At 38.2% G+C, this 24379-nt stretch overlaps 1 protein-coding gene across 2 annotated transcripts in view; it reads left to right on the top strand.

The window, feature by feature from the left end:
- The window catches only part of psme4b (proteasome activator subunit 4b), a 45425-nt gene that overhangs the window by 14658 nt on the left and 6388 nt on the right, over nt 1-24379 (top strand). For both annotated transcript variants that reach the window (XM_067430684.1, XM_067430685.1), the window contains 40 exons: nt 310-354; nt 683-832; nt 1270-1333; nt 1420-1494; nt 2483-2605; nt 2719-2811; nt 5321-5586; nt 6070-6256; nt 6368-6457; nt 6549-6613; nt 6696-6846; nt 7209-7307; nt 7394-7463; nt 7545-7612; nt 9083-9298; nt 9405-9562; nt 9670-9765; nt 11526-11581; nt 11700-11756; nt 11873-11928; nt 12057-12155; nt 12241-12303; nt 13853-13948; nt 14059-14190; nt 14293-14502; nt 14862-14998; nt 15080-15133; nt 15234-15363; nt 18792-18873; nt 19018-19171; nt 19264-19330; nt 19425-19550; nt 20645-20797; nt 20902-21006; nt 21556-21647; nt 21752-21883; nt 21983-22277; nt 22383-22511; nt 23245-23400; nt 23499-23661. In XM_067430684.1, the coding sequence (XP_067286785.1) occupies nt 310-354; nt 683-832; nt 1270-1333; nt 1420-1494; nt 2483-2605; nt 2719-2811; nt 5321-5586; nt 6070-6256; nt 6368-6457; nt 6549-6613; nt 6696-6846; nt 7209-7307; nt 7394-7463; nt 7545-7612; nt 9083-9298; nt 9405-9562; nt 9670-9765; nt 11526-11581; nt 11700-11756; nt 11873-11928; nt 12057-12155; nt 12241-12303; nt 13853-13948; nt 14059-14190; nt 14293-14502; nt 14862-14998; nt 15080-15133; nt 15234-15363; nt 18792-18873; nt 19018-19171; nt 19264-19330; nt 19425-19550; nt 20645-20797; nt 20902-21006; nt 21556-21647; nt 21752-21883; nt 21983-22277; nt 22383-22511; nt 23245-23400; nt 23499-23661 (4760 nt within the window). The remainder of the gene's footprint in view (nt 1-309; nt 355-682; nt 833-1269; nt 1334-1419; nt 1495-2482; nt 2606-2718; nt 2812-5320; nt 5587-6069; nt 6257-6367; nt 6458-6548; nt 6614-6695; nt 6847-7208; nt 7308-7393; nt 7464-7544; nt 7613-9082; nt 9299-9404; nt 9563-9669; nt 9766-11525; nt 11582-11699; nt 11757-11872; nt 11929-12056; nt 12156-12240; nt 12304-13852; nt 13949-14058; nt 14191-14292; nt 14503-14861; nt 14999-15079; nt 15134-15233; nt 15364-18791; nt 18874-19017; nt 19172-19263; nt 19331-19424; nt 19551-20644; nt 20798-20901; nt 21007-21555; nt 21648-21751; nt 21884-21982; nt 22278-22382; nt 22512-23244; nt 23401-23498; nt 23662-24379) is intronic.

Raw genomic sequence — 24379 nt, forward strand, 5'->3', positions numbered from 1 at the left:
ATATATTTAGGAGCAGCTTCCTGATTTGAATTGGCTGTTAATGCAGCGTGAAAATATTCAGTGTTTTTGAGCTCAGTTATAAAAAGGACACGAGGAGAACCTGGTGTGAACTGATGTGCCCAGGCGCTGGTGTTGGGAATCTCTCATTTACACTTTCACGAAACATACTGTAGTTGGGTTTCTGCTTTGCACGTGGTCTAATCGCATCTTTTGCTTCAACTTCAAATCAGCCTTGTCTTTCATATTATATTAATGTACTACTTTTATCTCTCTCTCTCTGTTTCTCCCCTGCCTGTTCACTCCCTCTAGCTCAGTTGAGAATGTGTTGAAGACACTAGTCAAGAGCTGCAGACTGTGAGTACTCTTTCAATCCTCTATCATTCACTAATGTGCCTATAAATGTTCGACCCCTTTCACAAAGGAATCGCACATTGTGTTAATCAGCTTTCCGTTGTGCTGTTGAGAGAATCATGTAATCAGGCCGTTGTTAGAGAAGCCCACATCTTTCACACTGAGCCGATTACAGCTCTCTTAACACATTATACCATTTTGATATAACAACCACTTTTCATCGTTTTGCAAGAGCTCGCATAACAAATTAATACGGCTCTGAGAAAATGGCATGTGATTTTTTTTTTTTTTCTCATAATGTTTGTTTGTTTGTGTGTCTGTGTGTGCGTAGTTATTTCCCCGAGTCTGCCACACAGGAGATGCTTGATGAGTGGCGACCGTTACTGTGTCCGTTTGATGTCACCATGCAGAAGGCCATTGGCTACTTTGAGCTCTTCTTGCCCACCATCATGTCCCCAGAACAGCATCACAAAGGCTTTAAGTAAGAACCTCTTTCGCAACCTAGTAGAGCTGCACGGATCACGATTTTTGGGGTTCTAAACAGTCAATCTGAACAGACAATTAAACAATATAAAATGTAATTTAATAGAGGTTCTGACAAATGTAAGTTGCTGAAGACAATTTAAAATGTTCAGTGACTCAATCACGATACCTTATGAATTCATGAACTTTTTTTTTTTTTAAACTAATCTATTGAATTAATGATTCAATAACAAATACGGCACATGCAAATTATTGTCATTTAGGAATGAGATTGCGTGTGTGTTTGAATTGTGTTCTTTTAATGAAAAATCGTGCAGCTCTACTACCTAGTAATAAAATAACAGGGTTACGGTCTAATCGTAAATTATTCGTCATTCTTTAAGTCTAGCCAAAAAGTCTGACTCTGGGTAATAGGAGTATTTGTGCATGTTTTAGGTTATGGTTTGATGAACTGATGGATCTCTGGGTCTCAGTGCAAAACCTGCCCGCTTGGGAGGGTGTAAGTACTTATCATTCGTGAATTTATTTGTTAAGTGCAAAATGTTATGTCACCGTTGGTTTTCTATCCCCTGTTTCCTCTTACAGAATCTAGTGAATCTTTTTGCACGTCTGGCTAATGACAACATTGGCTATGTGAACTGGGATCCATACATTCCCAAGGTACTGTCCTGCTTGTATACACTACTGTTCAATGTTTTGGGGTTAAAAGATTTTTAGTCTTTTATGCTCACCAAGCCATTGATTCGATCTATAATACATTTAAAACATTTCTTATTATCAACAGCTGTTTCCATCCACCATTTTTATTTGCATTTTGGGATATTGCAAAAAAAGGCTTGATGGTAATGCCAAGATGTATGTGCTCAATTGAAGTGGATACATTTTTTTTATCAGATAAGAAGACGTGCGTAAACAACGATGGACACATATTTACCGAATAAATCCCTCGCTGCACAACAAATAACCGTTGACTTTTCCTCAACAGTGGATGTGATTGTTAACTAAACTATTTGATTACACAGCATCTCAAATGTTGGTTTGATCATTCTGAAATGCCTGAGCCAAAATCTGTCATCAGAACGATTTGATATAATGACCTCCCAGGACAGTCTCGCACGATTGCATTCCCAAACACCAGACATCCGGATGCAAGATAACATGACAGTGTTTATTGCGTTTCATCTGCGTGCTCTAAGACGAAAGAGATTTATGATGTAGGAAAAAAAAGAGCCTCAGTGGCTTCCACGATTGCAGCAGCTTTCATTTTTATTACAGATATTTTGTGATGATTTCCCAGGAAATTACAGTTTTGTTCTCTTGAACACATGGGATGGAAACGCTGCCTTATGCGCAAATGTTTAATGCGATTTTCTATCCAATTTTGCACTCAAGTTAAATTAGCTATTTTGAAATGAAACATATCTAATGTTAAAGACAGTTGTGCTGCTTTATTTTTTTGTAGAAACCTTGATACTTTTTGTAGGATTCTTTGCTCAATAGTTCAAAGGAATTGCATTTATTTGAAGTCCTTGCTGGATAAATGTATTGATTGTGAATGTATTGAAAAAGAATACTTATGGACCCCAAATTTTGGAGCCTTATTATAGATGATCGTATACTAATATTTTTTTGTCTTGACTTGTTTCAGATCTTTACCAGAATCCTGCGTAGCTTCAATCTGCCTGTTGGCACCAGCCAAATGGTTGTTCCCAGATACTTGACCAATTCCTATGATATCGGTCATGTGGTCCTCTGGATTTCCTCGATGCTGGTAAGTTACATAAGTCACACTCCACCTATAAATAGGCATTAATAGGTACATTTTTAAAGGATGCATTTATTTTAGAGATCACGTTCTATAATATTTTTTGTCATATTTTTCAGGGTGGTCCACAGAACCATGCCCAGAAACAGCTTAATGGGCTCTTCAGTAGTATTGCATCCTTCTACCACCCTTCAAACAACGGACGCTGGCTGGTAAGAACAATAGAACAATACTGTGCAATGCAAAATCTTGCTCTCCTTTTTCCCATTCAAAGTCCAGCCTACTCCTTGAATCCAGTCTAGAACTGTCTGCGGTTTGTGTTGTCAGCTGAGCTTTATGTTTGCATGCATGAGTGTGATATGCAGTGACAGATGGTCCTCAGACAGAGCGAGGTCACTCCACATTCCAACTTCTGAAACGCCAGTAACAACTTTCCAGATATCGACCACCTGTCATCTTTGACATGCATCCTTTTCCTGCACTAATGAGTAAAGTATCATACAATAACATGAGGGTCATTAGCAGAGTTAATACTTTAACTCTATGGCAATAAAGCCTTTCTTATTTGAAACCGGATGTTATTATAAAGTGTTAATATCAGAAGGAAGTTGTATTATTGAGCCTTTGTATGCCTATATACCACATTACAAAAGTAGTTGTGTGCTTAAATGATTATTATAATTTTTATGAAACAAATAAATTAAATATATTTTTTTAATTTAGCATGAAGAAAGCTGAAACCGAAAATAAAGTTTGAATAATACATTTGGGTAATTGAACACGGTGTGCTCTTCAGTGTCGTGTTCTCAGGAGATAAACTAGTTCTTTAGCAACTGCTGCTTCTTCTTTTTTTGGTCTTTCAGATGAATATTTTTGTTGCATCACAATTCAAAAGTTCAGTGATCAGCAATATTTGTGTTTTTTAAAGAAATGGACACTTCTGCTCCCTCAAGCAACATTAAATCAATGTTATGAATTGTTTAATGATAATATATGCCAGAATTTGTAATTCATTTTTAGCTGTTTCAGCTCCAGTTATTGCCACCGTTTTGAAAAATAAAAGTAGGATTGGTAAGCTGCGGAGTGGAGGGGGAAAAGAGGAGGCAACACAACAACGGCTTCAAATTCAGACAGTTTTATTTTTCTCTCATTGAGTTAAAAGCATTAAAGATTCCCAAAATTCATGTTGCAGTTCACCATTATAAGCAAAAAAATTAGCATATATTATACTTGGTTTGTAAGCTCTCCATAATATACAAGTACATGCATTTGTACTCACAGCTGTTTGTATTTGTACTCTGCATTGAATATAATATGAACGAGCTGTTCCATCTTTAATAACTTTGTTGTCTGGCTATCACCAGACCAAGCTCAATTTAAAATTGACTGAGTTGCAGGGCTTAATCAACTTGTCGGCAAATCAGGCTGTGTTTAGCCAGTCTAAACTTTAGGCTTATTTTGCTGCACTTTTATGTTATTTGATTGTTTGTGGAGCCATAAAGACCGGTTACACACTTTATTTTATTTTATCAATTTAATGCATCTCTCTCTCTTGCTGTATGCAATCTAACTGTTTGAGGAGCCCATCATAGGAAATCAATGTGTGCTGTTGTAAATAATTAAGCAAAACGTTTTCTCATAGGACACAGTTTCATGAATAATTATGAGGCGCAAATTAGTCATTGATGTTCTGTAGACATGAATATGACATTGACATGAAGATGAATTTAATAAACTTTGGCAGACAGTTTTGGTATTAGAAGAAGTGAAAAAATCCAGTGCAATGCTTATTTTTCAGATCCTAATGTATGAATTTCTGATGTGTATTTCTGATCCTAATGTATGAAAGTCGTCTGGCTTGCCAGGCAACCCACATCAAGATGTTTGGTCTGGAAACTCACCATAGACAGGGCTCAATCCGAGGGGCGGGATAAACAGTTGTCTTTCAAACTCCGTCTGCACGGCGTGCACGCAATTGGATAGCGCTACAACCAACCAGAGCAACGAAGGTGAAGCAGAGCTTGTTGACAGATTAAACTTTTGCCGTATCCGGTCGGCAAAACTCAGAACACATCTTCCCTTCTTAAGAATGACTTCAGTGCCGTTCTTTTCTCAGAGAAAAGCTTAAGCTTAAGTCTTCCAGAGTTGCGGTCAAAGCTGATTCGAAAGACCGCCGTTCGCCAGCTTCTGTGTTTACTAGTAGCACGCAAGCCCCGCCCACCGACTCTATACACGATGTGATTGGCCTGACCAAAGTTTGGTTTTTACAGCTCTGAAGTGTATTGAGAGTTGCTAGACGATACTCGCGGCAGATTAGATTTGCTGCCGCTAGGGTGCGTCTAGATTTCTAGGCTATGAAATTCGAGTTTTGGTTTCAAGTTGGCCAAAAGAATCCCTTCCTTGTGCAAGTAGCTCTACTGTCTTGGAGGAAAGCAGCAAACTGGATCTAACCAGGACTGAGCTAATTGAACAGAAATGAACACGCCAAATGATACCTTCATCTGCAACAGTGATGCAAAAACTTTGGGATGCTGCTGACAAGCTTCATCTGAAACTACAAGTTTATCTTTATAATACGGGGTGACTGAGAACTACACAAAGCATGGGACAGAACTTTAGATCGCAATCTCATTGAAATCATTACGGGTGGAAATCTTAATCCAAAAATAAATATTTCTTAGTAATTCCAAACTTATGTGTATGTCTCATTGTCGTCTCCAGATGAAGCTGATGAAGCTTCTACAGCGTCTTCCTGCCAGTGTGGTTCGACGGCTACATCGGGAGCGCTATAAGAAACCCTGCTGGATCACCACTGTTCCAACCAGTCACAGACTCACTGACCAGGATGTGACGGACTTCGTGGAGAGCATGAAGCAGCCGGTACTGATGGCCATGTTTAGCAAGACGGGCAGCATGGACGCAGCTCAGGCCCTGCAGAACCTAGCCCTGATGAGACCAGAGCTGGTCATCCCACCCGTGCTGGAGAAGTGAGTGTGTGGAGCTGCTGGAGATGTTCAGAGCATGGAGGCGCTAATATCAGAGAAATAGACTAATTTACATAAAAAGGAAGACATTGTAAAGTATGATGCTGACTAATTATAAGCCAGCAAAAATAAGCTATATGCAAATATATAATCTTTTTAAAAATCTCTTCTGATGCATTTATTAGTGTATTATTTTACTATAATTATGTGCTGCTGATTAAATGTTAAAATATGCTTAGTTTTGTAGTCTTTAAATGGTTATTGAAAATGACTTGTGGTATAAACATCAATACACCTTAAAGCTTTATCATAGCCCATATAGTGGTTCCTTTATTCACTGTCAGGATTTACAAATCCAATCTTTGTAAATAGGCTTTGTAAGCAGTCATCTTAAAATCCAACTTAAAGCAGGAGCTGGACTGTTCCCAAAGGAGGAGCCAGCTAAAAGCCACTGTGTGTAATGTTTGAATGTGCTGCCCCCTGCAGGACGTATCCTGCTATGGAGACACTGACGGAGCCACACCAGCTTACTGCCACTCTTAGCTGCATGATTGGCATGGCCCGCAGTCTTCTCAGTGGCGACCGACATTATCCCGAAGGTCCTGCGCACGTCCTGCCCCTTCTTATGAGAGCACTGCCTGGTGTTGATCCTAATGACTTCAGCAAATGCATGGTGGGTAAACAGTGAAATAAACAATTAATGACATAAAGTACCCAAAATTGTTGCTCTCTCAGCTGTCAATTTATTCATATTTGACTTAAAATCTTGATTTTTTTTTTTTAGATCACATTCCAGTTCATTGCTACTTTCACTACTCTAGTGCCTTTGGTGGACTGTTCATCAGCCCTCCATGAGAAGAATGACTTGACAGAGGTAATGCTCTGGAATATGTAACAACACCCATTGCAGAGTTTGTGCATACTTATTCTTTATGTATTTGGTCAACATTTTTTGCTTTTTGTAGATGGAGAGAGAGTTGTGTTCGGCTTCTGCTGAGTTTGAAGACTTTGTTCTGCAGTTTATGGACAGGTGAGTCATTTAGTGATGCATGCTTCAAAAAGTATAAAACGCTGTATTGTTGTGGCTTATTCCCTGTTTTATGTGCCTGTAGATGTTTTGCATTGATTGACAGCAGCACTCTGGAGCAGACGCGTGAGGAGACGGAGACTGAGAAAATGACTCATTTAGAGAGTCTGGTGGAGCTGGGCCTTTCATCCACTTTCAGCACCATTCTGACACAGTGCTCCATGGAGATATTTAAGGTATTTTATTACATTTAATTAGCCTGGATGCCAGCCGAACTTAGCCCCTCCCACAATTTTTTTAGGTCGGACAGTTCGGTCTGGCCTTGCTCCATAGAGGAGTAATTATCCCCCCACCCACCACCCCCACCACCACCACCACTATATTAAGCAGCACAACCGTTTTCAACATCGATAATAAGAAATGTTTCTTGAGCAGCAAATTAGAATGATTTCTGAAGAATACAGCCTTGGTGAGCATCTTACCAATCCCAAACCTTTTGAACAGTATTGATTTTTGTCCCCCGTTTTCTTTTTTTACCGTGGCACTGAAAATACTCATGCACGTAAGTAGACTTATATGAGGTGTTATCTGTTTATAGGTGGCTCTTGAGAAAGTCTTCAACTTTGCTACCACCAACATCTTTGAGACTCGTGTCGCAGGCAGGATGGTGGCAGACATGTGCAGAGCAGCTGCTAAGGTAATACTTCCCCTTTACGCGATGTGTGCAGGCAGATATACAACTGTGAGCCCGCATTGATTTAACTCTCCTCCTCTCCCTTTCAGTGTCACCCTGCTGAGTCTCTCAGGCTGTTTGTACCACACTGTTGTAACGCCATTACTCATCTAACTGCCAGTACGTACAAGAAAATAAATGAATGTGTGTCTCATCATAAATGTGTGTCACAATCCTCACTTGAGTTTTGGTGTATTTTAGATGAAGATGTTTTGAATGAGGAAGAACTGGACAAAGAATTGCTCTGGAACCTTCAGCTGCTGTCTGAGGTGATTTTATCGTACAGCACATAAAAGATTTTGAACTAAAGATCTTAAGTGGTGTTCAAAAATCATGATAGCTGCCTATCTAGGCAACATTTTTAGGCATGATCAAAGCCTCCTGCCCTGACTCTTTGGCTGTTCTAAACACTAGGCATTAATTAATACTATATAGCTTAAGATAATTTGGATCAGAATTACAAATGTTCTTCATGGAAAAGTGGGTAAATCAATCATATAATGCACTGCAAAAAAATTATCAAAATTTAAGAAAAAGATTACAGATATACCGGTATGCATTTTCTATGCTTATGTTAAATACTGATGTTAAATAATCAAATTAATCACATATATCACAAATAGAAATGTACCGAAATTTCGGCCGCTGAAATTTTGCTCAATGCGCTCTGCTCAATGTTCCACTTCATATGTGCGCTCACAGCCCAAGCATCTGCTCCTCTCATGTGCCACTCATGCTCACCAGAAAAGCAAAGTCTGCTCAAATAACATGCCGAAATGAAATGTCTCTAAACTAACTCTAAATGTAGTAAACTTGTTTCTGTGTGCAATGGCTCTATACTGTGCTGTAACGTGGTTTGGCATAGCCGTGCTGGTTAACGCTGGTAAAATGACGCTACCCTCTTGTTCACTAATCCACTCTCCGCTGTGATCTGCTCACATTTAAATACTAGCTTTGTAGGACTAATTTTTTATTTTGATAATTGGTTCAAAAAATGAAAAATTATACTTAATACTTAATATTATTTTAATATTGTTTTCTATCCAATGTTGGTTTGTTTAAATAAAACTGGTTATTTTATTTGATTGGCTTGTGTTTGTTAAAATTCTGATTCAATCAAATTATTGAATTTGATTAAAAAAGTCTAATCATAATACAATTAGTCAAAAAAGTCATTTAAAATAAGACATTTATAATTATTTATTATGATTTTGGTTTTTAGCCAGTTTCGGCACAGAACTTTCATTTCGGTGTATCCTTAATCACAACTGTTCATTGTTATTTTAGCTTTCAGACATTTAAATAAACATAATTACTAGCATTACATTACAAACTTTAAATACATTTAAATGCACACTGATGGTAGCGGCAATAACAATTCAAAACAACAACACCAAAAACAACAAAATAAAGTGATACATCTGTCATACAGCACTGTTGGGGCTGTGGTGTGTCACGTGACAAGCATGTTGGAATGAAAATAATAATAAGGTGATAAGTTTTAAAATAATGGTTCCTTAGCTCATGCTGGGGGCTCGGTTACAATATTTTAAACTTGTGTGCGAAAGGGTTAAACTAGACTCAACTATGAAGTTTCTCACATGCACTATCCATTAGGGGCATTAATGTAGACACTGCCTATAAACAGTGTTTCAAATCATTCACCTTACAAGACAGCTGCCTGTTTTTCACAGACGATGATTGTTGTGTTATCTCAAATTGCCACTCCCTCTCTCCAGGTGACTCGTGTGGATGGAGAAAAGCTCCTTCCATACCGTGCACAGCTGGTGCAGACTTTGCAGCTGACCCTGCGTATGCGCTGTAAGCAGGGCTACACTCTGGCCTGCAACCTGCTGCACCATATCCTGCGTTCCACAGCGCTCACCTACCCCACAGACTACTGCAGTGTGCCCGGCGGCTTCAACAGGCCGCTGCAAGAGTACTTGCCCATTAAGGTACTGCAACAGTTGTCCATGTGTAGACTTTTTTGCTTTCTCAAATGTATTGGATCATTGCTGATCCCATGAGTTTTCTCTTCCTCCTTTCTTGTTCTTTCCACAGGACTGGGGTCGTCCAGGGGACCTGTGGCACCTGGAGATCCAGTGGCACGTGCCCAGCGCAGAGGAGACGGCATTTGTGTTCTATGTTCTGGACCTGCTACTGCAGCCCGAGCTCCAGCGCCTGCAGAGATACGCACAGGGAGAACAGGAGATGAGCAGGTCAGAGGTCAAAAGTATACTCTGTAATAATTTTAAAGACAAAAAAAACATCATTGTGTTGTATTGATTTTATTGTTTTTGCTAATGCTGATTTATTTTTGCAACAGAGATGATGTTCTTCAGAGTCTGTGTATAGTCCAACACTGTTTGCTGGGAGCTGGAAGCATGCTGCCCCCTCTTGATGGAACCATAGTCACCGGCCTGTAAGTCCTAAAACCCACGGAGATATAGGCTACTTCTACATTAATCCGGATAGATTTGAAAACTGAGTTTTCATTTCCAAACGTAATCTGTCCACACTAACGGTTTCCAAAAAATTCTCATCTACACTGTAGAGTCAGTTAATGCCAATTTCAACTTAATGTGCATGTGTAAAAGCTCACTGAGATGATACAGACATCATAGTTACTAAACAATTCTTCTGGCAGGGTCATTTTATTTAGCTAAATATCTCACCATTCACTGATGCGTCCAGGTTGCATTCACTAACCACTATATGTTTGGTCTAAAACGCAGCTCCACTTGCCACAGGACAGCAAATGCAAGTACATTTTCTGTCATCCTTGCAGGACTGTGATATGAAGTGTGCAAAGTAATAACACATTTTACAACTGTGTGAAAGTAAATAGCACATAACTGCAACAACAGTATAAATCAGTATTAATTGTACAATATGCGTCACATGACTAAACATGCGTCATCCTTTTCAAATACCTCTGTCTTCACAGTCCACACCCCAATGCGGAGACAGCGTTTTCAAATTTATCCACTTTGGAGAATGCTTTCAAAAAACTATGTTTTCGTTTACTTAAAACACCATCTCAGTGTGGACTGAAGGCCAAAACGGAGAGAAAAGATGTGTTTTTAAACGTGTGGACATGGTTATGATGTGCAAATAAATACACAGCACTGATTAAATCATGATTATTTAATATTTTGTATTTAATTCTTAAAAGCGGGAGGAAAATATTTATACCATTCAAAGGTCTGAGGTCAGTAAGATTTATTTATTAAAGGGATAGTTCACTTTGAAATTAAATTTTGATATGTTTTAGCTTACCTCATGGGCATCTGAGATGTAGGAGTATTTGTTTCCCCAGTAGTTTTAATTTTGATCATTTTAGGTCAAACCGTTCTTGTATGTGCCTCACATAATGCAGGTCTATGGTCACCACCTCAAAGAGCATACACAGAGAAGTCCAAATTAAACAATCCCCCATCGTAAGTACACACTGATGGCCTAAGACACGAAACGAGCGGTTTGTGTGAGTATTTATATCGTTTTTACCTCTTGTACACCACTACGTCCGACTGATTCGAGGGCGTGTGTGCACGTTTCCTGTGGTGTACAAGAATGTAAAAACGATATAAATACTGTTCGTTTTCTCACACAAACCGCTCGTTACGTGTCTTAGGCCATCAGTGTGTACTTACGATGGGGGATTGTTTAATTTGGACTTCTCTGTATATGCTCTTTGAGGTGGTGACCATAGACCTGCATTATGTGAGGCACAGACAAGAATGGTTTGACCTAAAATGATCAAAATTGAAACTACTGGGGAAACAAATACTCCGACATCTCGGATGCCCATGAGGTAAGCTAAAACATATCAAAATTTAATTTCAAAGTGAACTATCCCTTTAAGATTAAGATTTATCAAAAGTGATAAATGTTACAAAATATTAACAATAAGTTTCATTAGTTAACTACATTAGTTAACATCAACTAATAATGAACTGCACTTATAAAGCATTTGTTAATCTTAATTTCAACATTTACTAATGCATTTTTTTAAATCTTGTTAACATAAATGAATGCACTGTGAACTAACATAAACAAACCATGAACAGCTGTATTTTTATTAACTAATTTTAACAAAGATTAACTAATGCTGAACAGAGGGGTTATACAGTAGTACTTTAATATGAATATGAAAGCGTTTTTTGTTTGTTTTTGTTTTAGTGTTCCCAGCATGGTTAGTTTGGAGGAAACAAAGCTCTACATTGGTGTTGACTATGGTAAGCCACAACTGGTGAAGGTTATAGTGAAACTACTTATGAAACCAGTTGTTTCATGTTGCTGTGATGAATGTACAGTTAAGAGCCTCTTAGTTAAGCATTGCTGATTCTTCTTCAGATAAATCCAGAGAGAACTACCGTGAGGCCATCTGTAAAGTGATGAGACAGTTGCTTCGTGAGTGCTCCTCATTTACCACACCTGCTTGCACTCAAAACTCACTTAAACTGCACCATAATTACCCATAATTCTTGAGACAGTCACCCCATGCATCTTTTAATTTTCTTTTGTAGATTACATTCTGGAGCACTCAGAGGATGACACCAAATCTCTTTTCGCCATCATCAAGGTGAGAGCAGGGGATACTTTTGCAAAATGTATGGATCATTGTTTATTAGGCTGTTAATTGTATTGGATCATATGAACAATAATAAGGCATTAAAGTTTCCGGGTTTAACAGTTGTTTGTCTCCCTCAGATCATCAGTGACTTGATGCACTTCAAAGGTTCCCACAAACATGAGTTTGACTCTCGTTGGAAGAGTTTCACCCTGGTGAAGAAGTCTATGGAGAATAGGGTGTGTAGTCGGGCCTGAGAAATCTCCTGTGGCAATTTATATTTGTAATGTATAATTGTCTTTTGAATCTTCTTATGCTCTCCAGCTTCATGGGAAGAAACAGCACATCCGAGCTCTTCTGATTGACAGAGTTCTTCTTCAGCATGAGGTAGGAGCCAATGCTAATAACCTGGCATAGGGAATTGGCACATAATGGATATAGTAGGGCTGACACATTAGATTTTCACTACTCTACTATCATGGCCAAAAGATTTCACAAGGTGAAATCAAATATCATGGTGATATCTATAAAAAGTTTGAAAAAGACAACAGCTATTTTATCTTTAATTCATCTTTAACTTGATTGTGTTTTCTGCTGTTTGGCTAATGCACCTACATTGTGTAGTGATGTCGTTCATGAACCATTCGTTCATTTTGAATGACTCTTTAATATGACTTGGTTTTCTCAGAGAGTGATTCGTTAATTTTTTGTTGACCGTGCATGCGCAACATCCCATATGTTCTGTACAGGGAACAGAATTGATTAGTTCATCGTTCGAGTCTGGGTTTGAGTCATTTGTTCATCAAGTCTCAGCCTCATGGAGACTATGCAGTCTGTACCGGAAACAGAAATGATTCGTTCTCTTTAGTCTTTCGGTCCAAGTCTCATTCTTTTGTCACGTGACAGCCGTGTTGGATACAGAAATAGTTAATTCACAACCTTGCTTACAAACAAGTGCGTAGTTTTGTTTTTCTTCAGTTTTTTTTTAGCTAGTAGGCCTATAACTAATAATTGAATAAACGAATCCTGGACACATTGTGTTGGTCAGAATGGATAGGCATAATAACAGTTTATTGCCCATATCTTCTGATGATTTTATAATAATAAATATATTACGACATGCAGTCAATAATATGACTGTAATGTTGTATATGTTGTGACTTGTGAGACACTGAACCGGCGCGGTCATGTGACAAAAAAAACGAGACTCGGAGTCAGACCTGAAGAACGACTTGAGAGATGAACGAATCTCTTCTGTTTCCGGTGATTGCATAGCCTTGCCGATAAGGGGCTGGGTCTTGATGAACGAATGACTCGAAGACTCGAGATAACTAATCTTTTTTCTGTTACCGGACGCATGTATTACATATGAGGCTGTCATGGCCCAGATCAGACATGATGACAAAACTAACGACTCGAACTAGAAGTCACGAGAGGTGTAGCATAGCTACTAATCTTTCTAGGGAACAGACGTGATTTAATGTGATGTGACTAAAGAAAGAATGATTTGGATCGGGAGGTGAGGCAAACGCAATTAATTAATTATTTATTTCTCAATGTTTGGCGATGACTGCATTATCTAGTTTATTTTTTTATTCGAAAAGTACTAAATGTGTTCAATATATCATTTTAATTAGATTCTGCTTAAATTGACAAAATGAGTTGAAAAAAGATTTGTTCATTTTGCTGAACAAGAATCAAAGATCCAAGTCAGTAAAACGATCCGAACTTCCCACCACTAACATTGTGGCATTGTCTTTTTATGACAACCAACATTCAGGTACAATACTGCTACCTACTGCATTGGAGTGACTGTTATATAGTTAGTGTAGTCATAATGTACGTTTTTGTCCAATGTGTAGCTTTAACATGATAGATAGTATATTCCAACACACCTAGTTTAGTTAACACATTTTTTTTGGCTCTTCACTTTTAGATGCGCAAGTTGTTGGTCGAGGGGTGTGAATACAAGACTGTTCATCAGGACCTTTTGAGGGACCTTTTGCGTCTTTCCACCAGCACCTACAGCCAGGTCTTAATTCCACTTACACCAGATTTTACGCCATACTTTACACCAGATTATTTAAAATAATCCCCTTTATTTTATGTGTACTCCTGAACGTCCGTTTTTTGGCCCCTCAGGTCCGCAGCAAGGCCCAAAATGTGTTGTTTACAGCTTTGGGCACCTATAACTTCTGCTGCAGAGACATTACTCCTCGTGTCCTGGAGCTACTGGAGCCCACACGAACTGATGTCACCCAGCAACAGTTCAAGGTCTATAATCTCAAATTTTCAATTTCTATAATTAGCACCTGCTGCATTTGTTAATTTATTTTATTGACTAAATCCCTCTGGTTTTATCATATTGTGCTGTAGGGAGCGCTGTACTGCTTGCTTGGGAACCATAGTGGAGTGTGCCTTGCTAACTTACATGACTGGGACTGCATCACTCAGACATGGCCAGCCATAGTGCGCTCAGGCCTCAGCTCAGCTATGTCCCTAGAGAAGCCATCCATCGTCAGACTCTTCGATGACCTCGCAGACAAAGTCCACCGGCAGTACGAAACCATCGGCATCGATTTTACTGTGAGCAGCGTTCTGTTTTGAGCACTTTGTACATAAACTTAGAGATTATGCCACTATAGTGTCATTCAGACAATGTGGCCATATTTACTGTTGTTCTGCAAAAATGTGTGGGTGAAATCCAGTCATTTCTATAGAAATCCATGTGATCTAAAATTTTGCTTAAGGCGTCAACAGATTTGCTACATTGACCTACAGAAAACTGTTTCGTTTAAAAGTGATTTCATACATCACAACACTATTGACAATGGAACTTTCTGACCGCGAAAGTTTGCGGACATGTTGTGACCTCCTTTTTGCTATGTGTATAGTGTAAAATGACAACAATCTCGTTTCCAACAATCTCGGATGAATTTTTGTAGGTACCTGAGAGTGCAGTTTGTGTAGGCCGGAGCATCACCGATTCAAGCCAACCCACTCCACACATGGGCACTCCCATAGACCAGGAGCTGGAGCAAGGGCTGGCACTTCAACAAGATAAAAACCAGGATGCAGAGCAGTAAGTGCTACACACACAGACTCTGAACATTTACAAATCATTAACATCGTTGTGGTAAATCTTTGCTGTTCCCTCTTCCAGGAAATATGAAAAGCTTGTGAGAGATCTGTTGGAATGTCTGAATGACCGGGATCTGTAAGTATTAAATGGATGTTTAAAAGTGCAATATTTTTTTTACAGAACTGGACACATTAAAACATCACTAATTTATGAATGTTATTTTGTGTGTCATCAGGCCATGGAAGTTTGAGCACATTACTATTGGATTTCTCTCCCTGCTGCTAAGAGATGACTATCCTCTCCCGGCTCCTGCGGTGCTCTTCCTTGTACAGAGCCTCAACCACGATGCACTTGTTGTTCGCAAGGTTGGTGGAATGCTGTTATTTTGTTAATTTCATATTAAATTCAAATATATCAGGGATGTCCATTCCCGCAGCACTAGCTGTTACAATATACACTACCATTAAGGGTTGGTAAGAAGTCTCTTACAATAATTAAGGTTGTTTTTATTTGATGAAAAAGCAGTAATATTGTGAAATAATATTATTACAATTCTAACTAATATATTACTCGGGAAACATTGAAACTGAGAGCTCGCTTAACATCCTGACGTCACCCGTGCTGCTGAGAAGCGCTTCGATAGAATGTACTGCACATTTTCATCTCAGTAACAAAATAAACACACACCAAAACTGACAGCGGTGGCAGCAGAATGAAAGATCATAGCGATGTGGATATGATGACCAGCTCTGCAGTTCAGTACTTTAAATAGCACTTTATACAATAGACTGCTTTATAGAAAATAGCTTAACTGTATTAAATATAAAACTAACAGTCATTCAGTCATGAAATGGACAGCACTTTCTGTTGTTATATAGCCACTGCTATACTGTGAACCTTTAAAACATATACATGTAAAGAATCCTGCAGTCACTTAACATTTCCCTTTACTTAGATTGCACAAAATAGTGATTAGTGATATAAATTATACTGTATTCATTAAATAAAATACTTTGTCTTGTATTTTAGGCATATGGTTGTGTTCTTTATTCTTTTAAATTATAAAAAAAGCGGAAAAAAGAAAGAAATATCGCAATATATTACAATATATCATATCGTAACCCCTGTATCATGATACGTATTTTATCGCCAGATTCTTGGCAATACACAGCCCTAGTGAGCTGCGAGTGCGAACGGCGATTCAGTGAACTACGAGAGAAACTAATAATGAACTGCACTTATGAAGCATTTATTTATCTTTGTTGATGATAATTTCAACATTTACTAATACTTTATTAAAAGCTTGTTAACATTAGTTAATGCACTGTGAACGTGAACAAACCATCAACAGCTGGATTTTTATTAAAGCTACACTGTGTACCTTTTTTAGTTTATTCTTAGCTAAAAACACTTAGTTCTTTCAAAAATATATGTGCTCATTAATGTATATTTACTTCTTTCAAGTTATAAAGTATTCTCGTAAGTTTATAATATGCCATTAAAAATACATACGGGTGAGGGGTTCGAATGCCGGTCGCCATGTTGCCCCTCCATCTTGAAAGTACATTAGCCAAAGAGGGACATCAGAATTAAGAGGAACAGAAACCATTATTCATTATTCATTATGGTCAAATAGCTTTTCACCGCTCGATGGGTGAAAATAGCACACAATGTAGCTTTAACAAATACAGTAAAAAATCTACTGCTCATGGTTAGTTCATGTTAGTCAATAAAATAACAAATGGTAACTAATGAAACCTTATTGTAAAGTTTTTTTGGTAACACTTTACAATATTTCATAGTTAATGCATTAGTTAACATGAACTAACCATTAAAACACCTCTGTTCAGCATTAGTTAATCTTTGTTAACATTAGCTAATATAAATCCAGCTGTTCATTGTTTGTTCATGTTCACAGTGCATAACTAATGTTACCAAGATTTTAATAATGCATTAGTAAATGGTAAAATTAATATTAACAAAGATAAATAAATGCTTTATAAGTGCAGTTCATTATTAGTTTATGGTAACTAATAAACCTTATTTTAAAGTGTTACTAGGTGTGTTGCCCACTCTCTGATCCCTAAAGGCCGCTAATTCATGTATTTAATGTAATTCACACCCTGACTAAGACACATTAGGGGAAGCATTTTAATAATCCTATAAATGCATGTAAGAAAATGCATAATAGAATCGTATCGAATTTGAATGAGAATCAACTCGAATCGAATTGTTCTGTATTGGCAAAATCGTTCTTGAATCGAATCGAAACCTATGAATCGTGAATCGAATTGATTCGCTGCCTACCCAAAGATTCACAGCCCTATTAGATGCAATTACTCTTGCTATTTGTGTTTAGACTGTAATGTGGCGTAGGTGCTATATATAATATAATATAATATATATATATATATATATATATATATATATATATATATATATATATATATATATATATAGACACACACACACACACACACACACACACACACACACACACACACACACATGAACTAAATGACGGGGTAGAATAGATAATTTTTGATTCATGGCTGAAGTTAAATTTCTCCAGCTCTCCCCAGGTTGGCAAAAAAAGCATCTCAAAATGCATCAAATTAATGCTTTAAAATATGGAATATTAAAAAAAATTCTTACGGTGGATCATGCCCCCGGACCCCCCTAGAGGGATAATATCCTTCTCACCTTTTCCACCCCTGACCCGTTTTCATGCCTGATAATTATTACTGTGATGGCAAAGCTGAATTTTCAGCAGCCATTAGTCCAGCCTTCATTCTCACAGAAATCATTCAATTCTTAGGGCTGTTTACACATGTAACTTTTTTATTTGTTTTGGCTGTTCATTTACACGACAACACCTGAGACCCGCAGTGACAGACAGCTGTTAGACTTGCAAAGATGGAGTGGAGAGCTTTGCAACAGAGCGGTCATTTGAAGTAGAGTTTTCTCCCCCACCTTCATCTGATGTGAAGGAGGGTGAATTGTTTGTGGACACAGGGACCGAGCCTTGTCAATTCGAGCTGCTGGATCAAACTGCGGTCTTAATTCCGACAATGCTAGTGAAAAAGCAGCGCATGAGAATGGGATTCATGTAACATGAGAGTGGAGTGAAGCTGTTCTCATGTGATCAGTGCGGGAAAACATTTCTTAGGGCGTGGTGGGCTTTTATATAAAGCATTTGCAACATTATAAATATAAAGCTTTTGCAACATTATAAATGTCTATACTGTCACTTGATCAATTTAATGCATCCCTGCTAAATTAATGTATTAATTTATTGAAGTTCTTTTCCAAAAAACAAACAAACAAAAAAAATATTATCGACCCAAAACAATAAATTGTATTAATGTTACAAAAGCTTTTTATTTCAGATAAATACTGTTCTTTTGAACTTTCTATTCATCAAAGTATCCCTAAAAAAAAAGAGAGTAGTAAATCATCATATTAGAATGATTTCTGAAGGATCATGGACAAAATTCAGCTTTGATCACAGGAATAAATTACATTTTAAAATATATTCAAATAGAAAACAGTTATTTTATATTTGAATAATATTTCACAATATCACAGATTTATTTGTATTTCTAATACCATAAATGCAGTCTTGGTGAGCAGAAGAGACTTCTTTAAAAAAAATAAAAAATAAAAAATCATACCGTCTAAAACTGTTGACCGGAAGTGTGTGTGTATGTATGTATGTATGTATGTATGTATGTATGTGCCATTGAGTAATGTGTATATTAATTGGTTTTGCTCCCAATGCTCATTGATATAGATGGCGATTGCTGCTGTGGCAGGCATACTGAAACAGCTGAAGAGACCACGCAAGAAAATACCTGTTAGTCCTTGTGATATAAGTGAGTAAACATCCCTGTGCAAACAAATAAATAGTACAATCCAATGAGGAGATGATCAAATTACATTTAACATCCATCTGTTGGTCCATCTGCAAGGTTTCAGTATCTGTGGAAGGAGCTAATTACACATGTGGTGCTTTGCAGGTAGGGTAACCGAGCCGGAGGGCCTGGTGGCAGGAGATAGGCCGGGGAACGACTGGCTGCAGTACCACGGGGACAGCCTGCCGAAAACCCAGCAGGACTGGGACAATTTTTGCTTTGTAGAGAAGACACACTGGGGCTACTACTGCTGGCCAAAGTAAACCCTCTCATCCTCTGATCACTGTATGATTCACTAAATATATGCTTCTAGCCTTTTTTTCCTCACTCACTCTGTTTCTTTGCACATAGGAAGTTGATGGTATATGCCCCAGCAGCAGAGCAGCCCAAGGATCTTGCCGCTGAGAACATGTGTGAGGTATACTTGGACAGATCTCAACCGTACTTCACTACTCTTTGTTTTACACGGCTGATCTTGTAGCTATATTTACTAAACATTCCTTTTCCAACAGAGGGAACGCATCATCTATGACCATTTCACAGACCCCGTGTTTATCAAACAGCTCATCGAGTTCCTGTCCCTTGAGGACCGAAAGGGCAAAGACAAGTTCAATCCTCGTCGCTTCTGTCTCTTCAAGGTACCAGTTTGGCACTTGGTTATCAACAAAATAGTTTAAATTACAATGAAACTGACACAATATTTTCATATGAAATAGTCAAGTGTAATTTGACCTGTACATAAATTCATTCAGATATTTAAGCTCAGTAAGATTTTTTTAAAAATGTTTTTTTAAGAATTGTCTTGTGTGTCAAGGGTGCAATTTATTGGATCATTGCTAAATAAAAGTGTTAATTTAGTTGTTAAAAAATAAACTTATTGACCTCAAACTTTTGAGTAGTGTGTATATTGTTAGAACTGAAAGTAATGATATGCCAATACAATAGCAAATCTTTTACTCACAGTTTTGCATTGATTTTTGCTCCTTTATAGAATCAGTTTTTTTTACTTGTGTGCATTCATTCATATTTCCTACACTTCAGGTCTTTTAAATGTGTTAACTTTTCAATCAGTGTGTTCAGAGATGTTCACACATTCAACACACGCAGCACACGCATTCAACACACATTTATTCTCTTTCACATGTGACAACGTTTCACTCACAATGCAATAACCATATTAGTATGCATTGCAATGTATTAAGGTGTGGCTTGTGTTTTGAGATGTGTTTTTCACTTGACTCTAATTCAAATGTTGAAGGGCCTTTGTGTAAGCTGTAGAAGTATTTTTAGATGTGCCTGTACATCCTGTTAACAAGCCAGTGTTTGTCCTGGACATTTGCTTACAGTGTCCTCTGCACTAGGTTGCATACATAAGCACATTAAGATAGTTGAAAGAGTATGTTCAATCCCCACATAATTCCCCTGGCTTCTATTTTTGAGTTCTCAGCAGAGAGAAAACATTTAAAATGAAGCATTTATTGGATTGTTATCATACTGTTTATGCTCACTGGTTTCAGCAGTTTTGTTGCAGTTTTCCCTGCTGTAATTCCCAAACCGAGAGATCTGTGAGGATGCGTTTAAAAAATGATTTGTGGAGAGCAGTAAATACAATTGCATTCCCAGCCACATCTACCTCTGCAAATTTGAACCAGCTCATAAACCTGCCTTCCTCACCTGCCGTTTGAATTATTACAAAATACAGATGGCTTGCTTTCTCATTCAATGCCCACAGGGACTTTTCCGGAACTACAGTGATGCCTTCCTGCCTGTTCTAAAGCCTCATATGGAGCGGCTGGCAGATGACTCTCACGAGAGCACCCAGCGCTGTGTGGCTGAGATCATTGCAGGCCTGGTTAGAGGCAGCAAGCACTGGAGCTTTGGGAAGGTGAGCGCCGCTGCAAGTTTGAGGGATGCACTAAAATTAGGGAGCTACTGAGATGTTTAACCACATACATGAATGAATGTTTGAAACCCCTCTCTCACACATAGGTGGAGGCTTTATGGACATTCCTGATTCCTTTGATGCGAATGGCACTGTCCAATATTACTGTTGAGACCTACGCTGACTGGGGTACCTGTGTGGCAACTGCCTGTGTATGTCACGTATCTTCATTCTGTTATATTTTATGCTACATAATTCACTACCTGGATGGCTACTTGCAACCAACAGTAAATGATCATGAAAATATTATAAATAGACTTCAGGGGAAAATAAATCTCTATAATTATTATATATTAAATGTCAGAATTGATATTTAAATATCTTTAAAGTACTGTTTCTAAGCTTAGGTCAGTAATAATATATTTTTTTAAAGAATTTAATGCTTTTATTTAGCACTATATCACAAGGTTACATTAAATTGATCAAAAGGGGATTTTTCAAATAAATACTGTTCTATTCACCAAAACATCCCGACACAACAAGTGTTGGCACAACAATTAAGCAACACAATTGTTTTTAAGATTGATAATAAGAAATGTTTCTTGAACAACAAATCAGCCTATTAGAATGAGAGAATATTCGATGGATGGATGGATGGATGGATGGACGGACGGACGGACGGACGGAGAGACAGACAGGCCGATTGATTTAATTGCTTTAGAAGCTATGAGAACAACTAACTGTTATTTTGATGTTTTTAGGAGAGCCGTGATCCACGAAAGCTCCACTGGCTTCTCGAGATGCTGATGGAGTGTCCTCTCAGTGGGGAAGGTGGATCGTTTGTAGATGCCTGGTAAGGGTATATCGTGTTTAGGTTTATTGGTCAATTCTGACACAATTCTAGACTTTAAATGCATATCCGATATTTGCCTTGAGAGTCTCTATCTCTCTTCGTAGCCACCTGTATGTGCTGCAGGGTGGTCTGGCACAGCAGGAGTGGAGGGTCCCAGAGCTGCTACACAGATTGCTGAGTTACCTGGAGCCCAAACTCACTCAGGTTTATAAGAATGTGAGAGAGCGCATCGGCAGGTAGGTCTGCGGTTGGGGTCAGAGTGTGGGGTCACTGTGATCCAAAAATATGCTGGCAGGTCCACTAATTCTCTGTCGTCATGATTTCTTCGCTTGCAGTGTGCTTACGTACATTTTCATGATCGATGTCACCCTGCCATGCACTCAGCCTACCAAGTCTCCACACATCGCTGAGTTTACTGAAAGGATCTTGTCCCAGCTGAAGCCCCTGCTTGAGGGGGACGAAGAAATCCAGAACCATGTGGTGGAAGAGAACGGAGTGGGAGAGCAGGATGAGAGGACACAGGCCATTAAACTCTTTAAAACGGTTCTGAAGTGGCTGATGGCCAGCGCGGGGCGCTCCTTCTCTACGCCAGTGCCTCAGCAACTACAGCTGCTGCCACTGCTTTTTAAGGTTTCGGATACTCTTTCTTTGTACCTCATCTTTTATCCATTTGTGTGGAGTGCTCTTAAGTGCATTGCTGACTTTCACTCTGTGCCTGTTTCTTTCCATCTACAGATAGCTCCTGTAGAAAACGATGACAGCTATGATGAGCTGAAGAGAGATGCAAAGACGTGTCTGTCCCTTATGTCTCAGGGTCTCCTCTATCCTGAGCAGATCCCTCTGGTACTGAAGGTGCTACATGAGGTGAGGCCTCAGCCATGCAAGACGTAACAGGACAACAGCTGAATTTGAACTTGATTCATTTTTTGTCGAGTTGTTATCAGTGTTATTGTTAAATAAAAAACGAAAACTATTGAAAAACAGGTGTCAGTAAATTAAAATAATGTGGAAATAAAAATATTTGATCAAAGTCTTAAAAACCTAAATGAAAATGTGTGAAATTGCTTTATCAACTAAATTAAATAAATTAGTTGCAGTTGAAGTAGCGTTTATAATTACTAAAACTAAAATCTAAACTAAAAATTCAAGTTAAACAGAAATGTTTTTAATGCAGTTTTATTGATTTTTTTTATGTGCATTTGTCATTTTTAGTTTATATATATGTAGTGCACATAACAAAATCAGTACAACATGCACTAAAATGAAGAAAACTGCATTTATGAAAACAAAAGCTAATTAAAAACATCAATAAATATAATTATAATTTACAAAAAATACTAAAATAACACTGGTTATGTTCATTTTTATTTGCAATGAAAAAAATGTTCAGCACATTTTAAAAAGAAAATATACAAAACACTGACTTTTGAAAAACCCTAAAATAATGATGATAAAAAGAATACGATTTTATTATTATATAATTTATTTATAAATGCATTTATTTAAAAATGAGTTACTTGCCAATCAACCAATATGACCCAGTTCTAGTGAGTACTGTGTTTGCTGTGGAATCATAAGATTCTTATGATATTTTCAGATTGCCGGCAGCAGCTCTTGGCATGCACGATTCTCAGTGCTAACTTACCTCCAGATAATGGTGTTCTACAATCTGTTCACCATATTGAGCACCGAGCAGGCTGTTCAAGACGTAAGAGCACTGGTCATCAGGCTACTGGAGGATGAGCAGCTGGAGGTACCTTCTGGGCAACACTGGCATGGTGGCATCATCATTTATTCAGTTTTATGCACCCTTGTTCATTAAACCTTCATCTCTGCATCTCTGTGCCTTAGGTGAGAGAGATGGCTGCCACCACTCTCAGCGGCTTCCTGCAGTGTAACTTCTTGGCAATGGATTCCTCCATGCAGAATCACTTTGAGGCTCTATGCAAAACCAGATTACCGAAAAAGAGGAAAAGAGACTTAGGCTCTGTGGTGGACACCATTCCTTCAGTTGGTATGATGACATGCAGTGGTGTAACTGATGTGTTTGTGTCGTTACCGTGGCACAATGGTAGCTTTTGTGCCTACAGAATTTAAGAGCCAAAATCAATTGTCTGATCCGAGTTCCCATTCCCATATATTTGTATGTGGGTAGGGAAAGTATTCAGACCCCCTTAAATTTTTCACTCTGTTATATTTCTTAATATTAAGTTGTTTTTTTTTCTCATATTGACAGTAAAACACAGAATTGTTGAAAATTTTCAGAAAAACTGAAATATCACATGGTCCTAAGTATTCAGACCCTTTGCTCAGTATTTAGTAGAAGCACCCTTTTGATCTAATATAGCCATGAGTCTTTGGGAAATAAGATTTTCGGGTTTGGGGAGGTTTTTCACACCTGAATGTGGGGATCCTTGGCCATTCCTCCTTGCAGATCCTCTCCAGTTCTGTCAGGTTGGATGGTAAACGTTGGTGGACAGACATTTTGAGGTCTCCAGAGATGCTCAATTGGGTTTAAGTCAGGGCTCTGGGTGGGCCATTCATAAACAGTCACGAAGTTGTTGTGAAGCCACTACTTTGTTATTTTAGCTGTGTGCTGGGTCATTGTGTTGTTGGAAGGTGAACCTTCGTCGAGTGAAAAATTGAAGGGGGTCTGAACACTTTCCGTACCCACTGTATATTTTTTTGATTAGACATAAGGTAACTTGATACGCAAAACTTTATTATATTTG

Source organism: Pseudorasbora parva, chromosome 21, assembly GCF_024679245.1.
Source record: "Pseudorasbora parva isolate DD20220531a chromosome 21, ASM2467924v1, whole genome shotgun sequence".
NCBI lineage: Eukaryota > Metazoa > Chordata > Actinopteri > Cypriniformes > Gobionidae > Pseudorasbora > Pseudorasbora parva.